The sequence below is a fragment of the Dama dama genome, chromosome 5, assembly GCF_033118175.1.
Source record: "Dama dama isolate Ldn47 chromosome 5, ASM3311817v1, whole genome shotgun sequence".
In the NCBI taxonomy this organism is placed as follows: domain Eukaryota; kingdom Metazoa; phylum Chordata; class Mammalia; order Artiodactyla; family Cervidae; genus Dama; species Dama dama.
Genome location: NC_083685.1, coordinates 17,670,357 through 17,682,416, shown reverse-complemented (window position 1 = coordinate 17,682,416; position 12,060 = coordinate 17,670,357). Strand labels below are relative to the sequence as shown.

At 35.5% G+C, this 12,060-nt stretch overlaps 1 protein-coding gene across 6 annotated transcripts in view; it reads right to left on the bottom strand.

Annotated features, from left to right (window-relative positions):
- The window catches only part of ATXN2 (ataxin 2), a 100,828-nt gene that overhangs the window by 13,991 nt on the left and 74,777 nt on the right, over positions 1 to 12,060 (bottom strand). For 4 of the 6 annotated variants that reach the window (XM_061141903.1, XM_061141907.1, XM_061141905.1 and 1 more), the window contains one exon: positions 11,220 to 11,286. In XM_061141903.1, coding sequence (XP_060997886.1) covers positions 11,220 to 11,286 — 67 coding nt within the window. The remainder of the gene's footprint in view (positions 1 to 11,219; positions 11,287 to 12,060) is intronic. The other 2 variants (XM_061141904.1, XM_061141906.1) reach the window with 1 other exon arrangement.

Below are 12,060 nucleotides of genomic sequence, written 5' to 3'. Positions count from 1 at the left end.
TTCTCAAACATAGTTATCACATGCTATCATGTTGCAGGTTTCTAAATAAGAGTTCTTGCCTATAATCTGCCCCATTAAAGCTCTCATTAACAGTTTAGGTCAAATGCCATCTCTGCAATGTCTTTCCCAGTTCCCCACAAAAGAGCTAGTTGCATGCTCTGTGTATCTTTTTCTCACATGTTTATTACAGCACTGACTGTTGCCTGTGATGGGTTTATGGTGCTATGTTAACTAAACCACTCAAGGGAAAAAGCTGTAAACCACTGATTCCACAGGACACAAAGAATGTGTAACTTCGTATGTTCACAAAATCATCAGAACTAATTGCTATGGTAGAGATAAATTTTTTTTAAAACATCTTGAAATTTTTGCTAAACATTTGACTATTGCTCATATGTAGGAAAGCTGGTTATATATTTTTATTATCTAGTTAGAAAAGCAAGCTTGAAAACAGAGGAAACTAGTAAGAATATTTTTCTGAATTCAATCTTGAGATTCCCTCATATTGAAAAAGCATATCCTTTAAGAAAGAAAAACCATCCCAAACTCAAATATCACTTTTATCAAAGTCTGTTTCTTTTTATATTTATAATCCTCACTTTTTCCCCCCCAAAAGCTAGTCAATTTTATGGATTTCTAAAAGAAAAATTCTAGCTATAAAAACAATGAATACAATCTTAAATCTATACAGAGACAGACCTGGTTTTATGGTCGTGTCCCACTCCCTCCAGTTTGAATCTACCTTAATCTTAAACCACAGTTTAGATCGGCCATACTTTAGCCATTTCCTTTTGTCAATGGTTTTCAACCGGGAACAATTTTGCCTTTCAAGGGGAATTTGGCAATGTCTGGAGACATTTTTGGTTGTCACAGTTAAGGAAGGAGAGGACGCTACTAGTATCTAATGGGTAGAGGCCAGGGACGCTAATCACGTCCTTTAATACTCAGATCCCACCCTATTTAACCACCCTCCCCCCGCCCCCAAGAATATCTGTCCCCAAATGTTCCTGACTTCAGCATATTTTCAAACAAAACCCAATTTTTCTTACAGGATGCAAAAATGAGAACTGCATCATGCACCAAGAAGACAAAGAGGTAGTTTTGTGCAAAAAGGCACTACTATCATGAAGGAAAGATATGCCCTATATGATCTATGGTTGTATTTCAGAAGCAAGTCCTTAATTTTCCCTGTTATTTGACAGAGTAAAGTAGCAGGATATAAAATTAACATAAAGACAGCCAATAGCCTTCATATATCACACTTCATAAATGTATTTCATGAGTAACTACTTAGAATATACAATGGAAAGATGAACCCAGTTTACATTAACAATTAAAAAAGAAACTACCCGAGGCAAAAACTGAAAAAACACTACTGAAGACAGAGACACAGATTTAAACAAGCAGAAAGGCATAATTTGTTTGTGGAGAGGAAGACAAGATAAAGATAACAATCTTCCCCTAAGTTAATGTCTAAAGTATATATTTATAAATTTAATGTGGTTCTAGTGAAAATGCCAACTGGCAAACTTAATGTTCACATCCAGGAGTTCATACTAACACAACAGCAACAGACCCTCATCAGTCACAGAGATAATAGGAAACCAACTCATTATTTTGAAAATTGCTTTGAAATGATGGGCAGTTTAGTAAACTTTCTTTTACAAGCTGTACCTCACGGTAACCAAGTAGCTTAACAAGGTAAAAGTTTTCCTTTATAGAAATAGTCCAGTTAACAACGGAGGAAGAGATGATAGAATGAGAATGTCATCATTTTGCAATCCTTAGTGAAATAATGAATCTAGCACTAGACAGTCACTGCCAGTGCTGCTAAAACAGAGAAGAGCTGGTATGGAATGTTATCCTGGATACATAAGGCAGCCAAGTTACTCCTACTATCAAAGGAAAAAAAAAAAAAAGGAGATCAGACATTGATTTCTAATAAAACTATACACACCATCTATGAAACATTCCATGTTAAGTTTAAAAAAAATACAACCTAAACTTAACAAGTCTTTCTTATTTATATACTATCAGAGACCTACAGGGGACAGAGGATCACTTTAACCAATACCACAGGGATCCAATCCATGAAGTTCAGATGGTAGGAAAGAATGCAGGCCAAACAAATTGGATTTAAATAGATGTAAAGGGGAAAACCTAAGGGGGAAACTATAAACAAAAAGAGTTAATATTAAGAGAGAGAGAGAGCAATCAAATGAAAAGTGTGGATTTTGGATTGTGGCTAAACAAGCCAACCATTAAGAAAAAATTTTAAGGCAGTAAGAAAAACTTGTGCTTAGATATTTGATAGCAAGAAATAATTTATAATTTATTTTAGGTAATGGTACCTTAACTATGGTTTAAAAAAAGAAATAGTCCACAGCTCTTAAAGATACATACAAAAATATTGATTAGTGAAATGACAATGGTACCTAGGGTAACAGTATAAGGGTATAAATGAACAAAACTTGTCTAAATTTTCATAATAAAAATTTACAACATAAAATAACTTTAAAACTGACTTAAACATGAAAAATAAATGCAACTTGTAAACCTCACTTGAATCCTAACTGGAATAAATTAATTGTAAAAAATACGTATTTTAACAATAGCCACAGAAATTTGAGGATATTAGGGAACTCCTGGCTAACTCTTTCTGGTGTAATAATGGCATTGTAGTTTTTTGAGTTTTTTTTGCATTAGAAAAGGACTTTAATATGGAAGTGAGACAACAGCAGGCAGACATGCAGAGGATGACAAGTTTCTGGGCTTTAAAATCTGCGAAACTTTTGGAGAACTGTAGTGTTTTATGTTTGTTTTTACAAGACTCTTTAAGAATTATAAAATACTTACAAATAAAACAGTGTATCTAGGATACACTTCAAAACAATCTGAGGCGGGGAGAGTTGTAGAGGAAACAAAACTGACCATGAGTTTCTAACTGTTAAAGCTGAGTGATGAGTACTTTTACACTGATGTACTATTCGAACTGCTTATGTGTATATGTTTGAAATTCTCAATTAATAAAAAGGGTTTTTAAACGTCAACTGATTTTTTAGTAGTCAACCTGAATATCAAGTTCATATGGAAAAATAACCAGGGAAGAAAAGTCAAAAAAAAAAAAAAAATCAATGTTAGGAGTGGATGGATGGGAAAGTAGTCTATCTAAAGACAGACAATTTAACAGAATGGAAGAGAAAATCCAGATATAGATTTAACTACACATGGATACTTAATATAGGATGAAAATGGCATTTCATAGCAGTCTGTTTTCTGATCTTAATGGAATGAAAAAATAAACAGAAATATCAATACATCCTAAATAACCAAATATTTGGAGATTACAAACACATTACTAAAGATTTAAAGCCCTTTGGTTAAAGAAATCATAAGACAGAAAATATTCTGAATGAAATATGAAAATACAACACATCAAGTTTTAGGGATGCAGCTAATGCAATGCAGGGGACGAAGATCCCATGTCATGAAGCAACTAAGCCCATACACAACCACCACTGAGCCGGTACACCCCGACTGAGAGTCTACAATGAAAGACCCCGCATGGGTAAATGAAGATCCCACTCGCTGCAACTAAGATCTGAGGTAGTCAAATAAATAAAATTAAAAAAAAAAAAAATCAGTAATCATCAAAGAAATGCACATTAAAATCACAGTGAGGTAACAGACCCATTAGACAGGCTAAAATTTTTAAAAAAGACAATACCAAAGTTGGCAAGGATGTAGAGTAACCATAATGTTCAGACATGGCTGATCAGCTGAAATGTAAAATGACACAACCACTTTGGAAAACAGTTTATCAGTTTCTTATTAATTTAAAATTGCACTTACCATACAACTAAACAACTCTAATCCTAGATGTTTAACCCAGAGAAATGAAAGCAAATGTTCATACAAACACTAGTTGACAAATGCTCTTAAAAGCTTTATGAGAATCAAAGACTGAAAATAATCCCAATACCCATGAACTGGTGATGGGTAAACCAACCATGGTATAATCATAAAAATGGAATGCTATTCAACAATAAAAAGGAACAAAATGATGCAAATGATAATATAAAATATTCTCAAATCAGCTAGACACACAAAAATACAACACACAATTCTACTTACTAAAAAATATCTAGAAAAGTCAAATCTAATATAGTAAGAGAAAGTAGATCAGTGGCTGCCTGGAGTGGGTGGTACTGGAGGAGTTTGCATCAAAAAGTACACTTAAAGACATTATATGTAAACTATAGAATAACAAAACTGGTTAAAAATTTTAGGGAGCTATTTGGAATAAGATAAACTGGATTCATACCTTATACTGTATATAAGGCAATTTCCAAATGAATCAGAATATCCCTGTTTGGAAATTAAGATCCCATATCCCTCAGCCAAAAAAAAGTGTTAAGGAGGGACTTCCCTGGTGGTGCAGTAGTTAAGAATTTGCCTTGCAATGCAGGAGACGTGGGTTCAATCCCTGGCCTGCAAACTAAGATCCCACAAGCTGCAGGGCAACAAAGAGGCTGCCCACTGCAACTAAGACCCAATACAGCCAAATAAATTTACAAATATATTTTTAAAAAAGGTCTAAGGAAAATCTTGATATAGTAATTTATAGTAATTACTAGGAAATATGATGTCTTCAAACAAAAAACCCCATGGGTGCAGTACAGTACATATAATGTGCTTCACTTTGCATACAAGGGAAGAAAAGTAAATGTCAACAAGGATGCCAAGACAATTTAATGAGGAAAAAACACTTTTCAAACAATGGTGCCAGGATAACTGGATATACACAGGCAAGAATGAATGTGGACTCTATCCTTATGCATGCATGCTTGCTCAGTTGCTTCAGCTGTGCCCAACTCTGTGTAACTCCATGGACTGTAGCCCTCCAGCCTCCTCTGTCCAAGGGATTTTCCAGGCAAGAAAACTGGAGCAGACTGCCATTTCCTTGTCCAGGGGATCTTTGCAACCCAGGGATTGAACCCACATCTCTTATGTCTACCTGCATTAGCAGGTGGATTCTTTACCACTAGTGCCATCTGGAAAATTACCTCAGAATGCATCACTAACCTAAATGTTAAGAGTTGAACTCTTAGAAGGAATCATAGTAAATCTCTGTGATCTCAAGTCAGGAAATGGTTTCTTAGTATGACACCAAAAGCAAAAGTGACAATCCAAAATACAAATAAATTGAAGTTCCATCACAATTAAAAACTTCTGTGCTGCAAAGCCCACCATCAAGTAAAAAAAAAAACTAAAACCATAAAATGTAGAAAATATCTGTAAATTTTATATCTGACAGAAGATCTGTATATAGAATACATAAAGAACTCCTACAAGTCAGTGATTTAAGAGGCAAATAATTTAATTAAAACTAGGTCAAATATCTGAATAAACAATTCGCCAGAGAAAGTATGCAAATGGTCAATGAAAAGATGCTCAACATCATCAGTCACTAGGGAAATACTAATCAAAATCATAATGAAGTACTATTTTGTAGCCACGAGGATTATAACAGACAATAACAAGAGTTGGGGAGGATGCAGAGAAATTGGGACTCTTGTATACTACTGGTAGGAATAAAAAGTGGTACAGTCACTTTGGGAAACAGTGTGGCAGTTTGAACATAGTAATTCCACTCCAAGAGAAATGAAAATGTAAGTCCACATAAAAACTATACAATGTTCAGCATCACTCATAATAATAAAAAAGTGGAACAATCCAAAGAATCATCAACTGATGAATGGGTAAGTGAAATGTTACCAGTGAGTAGGTATTAGCTCATCCATAAAAAGAAATGAAGTGTATATTGACAGATGTTCCAACATGGATGAACCTTGAAAACATGCTAAATGAAAGAAGCCAGTCACAAAAGACTCCATACAATATGATTTCATTCACATGAAATATCCAGAACAGGCAATCTACAGAGAAAGTGTATTAGCATATCTAGGATATGAGTGTGTACATGCATGTCGTGGGAGGAAAATAGTTCCTAAAGGATATGGGGTTTCTTTCTGTGTTGATAAAAATGTTTTAAAATTGACTGGTGATGACTGGACAGCTTTGAGAATGTCTTAAAAACCACTAAACTGTATACCTCAAGGGGATGAATTTTATGGCACTCGAATTACAGTCGACCCTTGAAAAATACAAGTTTGAACTGTGTGGGTCCACTTACACAGATTTTTTTTTCCCATAGTAAATACTACAGCACTAAGCCATCCACTGTTGGATGATCTGCAACTATGAACATGCAGGAGTGACTATAAATTATATTCAGTTTCTGACTGCACAGAGGGTCAGTGCCCTCAACCCTCGAGTTGTTCAAAGGTCAAGTATATAAACAAAAGGTCAACAATCCAAATAGAGCCATTTAAAAAAAAAAGAATATATGCAAAGAGACAACTGTAAAAATAGACACTGTAAGGATAAACAGAAATTAATTTTAAATCATCAGCTGCTAATGGTGGAAGGGACAATCCACTTAATGGGATGGAAGTGATGAAGGAAAGTACAATTAAGAGACTGGGATGAAAGCAAGACTTCTCTAAACAACCTTTTTATGTAATTTTCACTTTGAAAATAAATATTTCACACATAAAAAATAAAATTAAAATAAAAAAATTATCATTACAAATGTCAACAAGTTCAATCAGGTTAACCTACCTAGGTGTCCAATTGTTGACATAACTCAGTGACTACAGAAAATGGTATTTTCGAAGTATCATGGGTAGCAATTCCTGACTCTGAAAACCGACACTTAACAGAATTCTTAGTGAGATACTAAAGAAATCTTAAATTTTATCTTGTAGAGCAACAATTAGACAACAAATATTCTGAAAACATCTTATACACATTATAGGAAAATGTAAATAAGCCAGCCTCTAAGATGGCCCCCAGTGATTCTGCCTCTTGGTTTTCACACCCTTAGATTAATATAGTCCCTTCCACATGTACCAGATTTGCTCCACATAATCAACAGCAAATGATAGAAATGAAGCTAGGTTATTTCAAAGGTTAGACTGTAAAACAAACTGTGGCTTCCATTTAGGTTGTTTCTCATTATGGGAAAAGCCAGTTGCCATTTTATGACCAGAACCATCCTAACAACAGCTCTGAATCTGGAAGCAGATCCACCAGCCCCAGGTTAGATAACTCCTGCTCTAGGCAACATCTCTTTGCAACTGCTTAAGAGACTCTAAGGAAGAACCACCTAGTTAAGAGGCTCCTGGATTGCTGACATTCAGAAACCATGTGAAATAAAATGTTTGCTGTTTTAGGCAGCTAAATTTTGTGATAATTTGTTAAAAGATATTATTAATGCAATAGCAATGAGCATACCCAACGACCAGAAAATGGTTTCTAAATACTATTTCCCAGCAAAGAGAATGAGGGTTGCTTGCAGGATTACTGATCCAGGTCTAGTGTTAGATTAGCCTGAGACATCTTATTCATAGCAGAAAGGAAGTTATCAGAGACAAATGAGTAGTACCAAAAGGAGACAGGAGCCAATGTAAAGCGATTATCATTGATCAAAGATGAGACGAGACAAGCGAAAAAAAAAAAAAAAAAATTTTTTTTAATTTGAAATACAATGAATATATATAAAATTATACAAGAATATATATAATATATATGATATAATATATATATTATACAAGAATATATAAAATTATAAATGTATTCATAACTTTTCTGTACAAACTATTTCAAGATACCCAAACAGCCCTGGTTAAAAAGAAGTCCCTTACTGAATGGTTCTAGCTAGTAAGTGTAGAAGCAATGCTAGAAATTCAGAAATCACTGTTTTCAAACTCCTAAATAAAGTGATTTCCAAAGTATGGTCCTGTACCAACAGGATCACTGGGGAATTGTGTTTTTGTTTTTTTAATAAATTGCACTAGAAAAGTAAATTCTCAGGCTCTGTCCCAAATCTACTGAACTGGAAATTCTGGGGATAGGGCCAAGCAATTGATGTTGTTTTTTTTTTTAAAACAAACTCTCCAAGTGATTCTAATGTACACTAGAATTTGAGAACCACAGCCCTAATGAAAGGGCTTCTCAGACGGCGCTAGTGATAAAAAGCCCACCTGCCAATAAAGGAGACCTAAGAACTGCAGGTTCGATCCCCAGGTCAAGAAGATTCCCTGGAGGAGGCCATGGCAACCCACTCCAGTATCCTTGCCTGGAAAATACCATGGACAGAGGAGCCTGGAGGGCTATAGTCCATAGCGTCACAAAGAGTTGGACAGGACAGCACAGAGCCCTAATGAAAAGATGCACTTAAGTATCAATCATCAATAAATAAGATGACAGACTTGACAGAAAACTTTACAATTGGAGAGGGGAGGATCACTTGAGCCTTTAATAAATCTTACCATAATTCAAAGTAGGACCAGATACTGTACCTCTTAAATGATCCAACATAGAGCACTCACAAATATCTATCAAGTATTCTTATCTCTTCCCATAAAAGTTACACCTGAATGTAATCAATGACATCACAAGAAGAGACAAATCTAGAATATATGATATACTATGTAACAATCGATTTCTGTCACAAAGCAACAGCAGGGGTAAAAATAGGGGAAAACAAAGACATGTAACAAATGTTAATAATGTGAAGATCTTATTTTGATCCACACTCAAAACAAACCAACTGTAAAAATATATTCCTATCTCAATCAGGGTAATCTGATCATGATGGTTATTAGATGATAAAAGGGAACTAGTTTATTTTTATAAAATGTGATAACGGCACTCTGGCTACCTAATAAAAATATCCATATTTTTAATATGATACACACAAAGTGTGTAGAAATGAAACAGCAGGCCCTCAGAATAAGATTAACCCTCTAACAAGGTAACTTTAAATGATCTAAGGTAGAATTCTTCCAATAGGTTCCCGTGTTCTAAAGGAAAGACAATGGATATCATATATTCTGCTTTTTGGCTGCTTTCTGAGACTTGCCAGATCTCAGTTCCCAGGCCAGGGAATGAACCCAGGCCCGAAAGCGCCAAGTCCTAACTAAGCAATGGACCGCCAGGGAATTTCCCCTCATACATGTTTTTTGAAAAACAGAATTTTATGCATTAGTATACTGTATTGGTGTTTATCTTTCTGGCTTACTTCACTCTGTATAATGGGCTCCAGTTTCATCCATCTCATTAGAACTGATTCAAATGTATTCTTTTTAATGGCTGAGTAATATTCCATTGTGTATATGTACCACAGCTTTCTTATCCATTTGTCTGCTGATGGGCATCTAGGTTGCTTCCATGTCCTGGCTATCATAAACAGTGCTGCGATGAACACTACAGTATACTAACGCATATACATGGAATTTAAAAAGATGGTAACGATAACCCTACATGCAGGACAGAAAGAGACACAGATGTATAGAACAGACTTTTGGACTCTGTGGGAGAAGGCAAGGGTGGAATGATCTGAGAGAATAGCATTGAAACATGTATATTATCAAGTGTGAAACAGATTGCCAGCCCAGGATGGATGCATGAGACAAGTGCTCAGGGCTGGTGCACTGGGAAGATCCAGAGGGATGGAATGGGGAGGGAGGTGGAAGGGGGGATCAGGATGGGGAATACATGTAAATCCATGGCTGATTCATGTCAATGTATGGCAAAAACCACTACAATACTGTAAACTAATTAGCCTCCAACTAATAAAAATAAATGAGAAAAAACAAACAAAAAACCCCCCAGAATTTTAATTACTAATACACACAAAACTGCAATTGCTTCAAACACTGAGGAAAGCTTATTAATTTAAGAAGTGAAATTTTTTAAAGTTACCAAATGATCCAACAGTCCCACTCTTGGGCATATTATCTGAGGAAAAGTCTAATTCAAAAAGATACATGTACCCCAATGTTCACTGCAGCATTTTATTAGGAAGGAAAACTACTACCTACCTATCTGCCACGCCATGTGCATGGCATGTGAAATCTTAGTTCCCCAACCAGGGACTGAACCCAGAGCCATGGTAGTGAAAGCACAAGTTTTAAACCAACGGACAGCCAGGAAATCTCAGAAGTAACTTAAATTTAAATGTCCATGAACAGATGGAAAAACAGTGTTTTGATAAAGAGTGAATGGATAAAGAAAATGTGATACATATGCAATTGAATACTAATCAGCTATAAAAAAGAATGAAATAATGCTATTTGTGGCAACATGGATGAATCTAGAGATTATCATACTAACAGTGAAGTCAGAGAAGGGCATTTATGATATCACGTATGAGTGTCTAACATAGGACACAAATGAACTTGTCTATAAAACAAACAGATTGAGGCAGAACACAAACTTATGACGGTGGAGATGGCAGAATAAATTAGGGGCCTGGGACTGGCAGATACAAACTACTATATATTAAATAGACAAACAACAATGCCCTACTATATAGCATAGGGAACTAAAGTCAGTCTCTTGCAATAAACTATAATGGGAAAAAAAAAGTGAAATTTTTGTGATGGAGGTAATTACTGGGCATTGAGAAGTGACTTTATTATACAAACCATTCTACTTTCTATTCTCAATAAAATGATAGAAATGACTGTTCTTAACTACCTAAATGGCAAAAGGGGGAACCTTTTAATGCTTTTCAGCATTAAAATATTTCCTTTTAAGTATGTTTTTTTTTTCAGTGAAGGCTCTTCCGCACAAACACAGAGTACTAGATCATGCAACACTCTCATTTTAAAGATGAGGAAACATTTCTCTAATAGCATTTTGACAATTTCTGAAGTAAGCCATCTCTGCTCACAAAGAAATTTTAAATTTGGGGGGGAAATTATATAAGAATGTGATGTATGGCAAAAACCACTACAATATTGTAAAGTACTTAGCCTCCAACTAATAAAAATAAATGAAAAAAAAAAAAAGAATGTGAGCAGTTAATCCAGCAAACCATCTTTACAAATTCAACATTGAATATTTCAAAATTCAATTATTTTTTGTGAAGAGGATCTTGAAATTCACAACTCATGAGTATTTCTCCTCCCGTTTTTGTTCATAAAAATCCATTTAAAGACCTGATGTAATGTTGAACTTCCAAAAGTCAATGAAGTTTTATGAAAAGTCAAAACTGAACCACAGATATTTACTCATTATTAAATGAGTTATTCATTCATTCATACAGCATGCAGACTACAAGCAAACACAGGCAGGATTATTCTCACCTTTACCTGCTCTATATGTCTTGGCTTGATTGACTGGCATGGGCGTCATAGGTATAGGATATAGAGGCTTAAGGAAATAAAAAGAAAATGAAGATTAAGCTCTCAAGATATTGGGAATGTCTCTTACCACTCTCTCCTAGTTGTATATTGCTAGAGAGCTAGCTATGAAGTTTCCTGATTCTTTTTTTTTCCCCCCTGATTCTTAATAGTCATTAAAAAGATAAAATCACACTCACAGCTAAAAGGACAAATCCCAAATTACATTAAATCTAAATAATATTTCCGAGCAGAAAACATTTTCATATTTGGGTCCTTAACACACCACACTGCATGCCTTCACTTTTTAGAGAAAAATTGGGGGGGTAGGGAGAGGGTGACTCACCACTCAGCATGGGGGATTTTAGTTCCCTGTGTGTGTGCTCAGTTACATCTTGACTCTTTGCAACCCCATGGACTGCAGCCTGCCAGGCTCCTCTGTACATGGGGATTCTCCAGGCAAGAATACTGGAGTGGGTTGCCATATCCTCCTCCAGGGGATCTTCCCAACCCAGGGATTGAACCCTGGTCTCCCTCATTGCAGGAGGATTTTTTACCATCTGAGCCACCAGGGAAGCACCTTAGTTCCCTGACCAGGGATCAAACCCAGGCCCCTTGCAGTGGAAGCACAGAGTCCTAACCAATGGACCCCCAGGGAAGTGTCATGGATCCACTTTTTTTTTTTTTTGAAACTGCGTAAAGAATTCTATTTGTGAGCAAAACATGTTAGGATCCACTTTTAAATATCGCTGTTATACCATCAATGCAAGTCACTGCGCACCTACAGAATACTTGGTGTCAAACA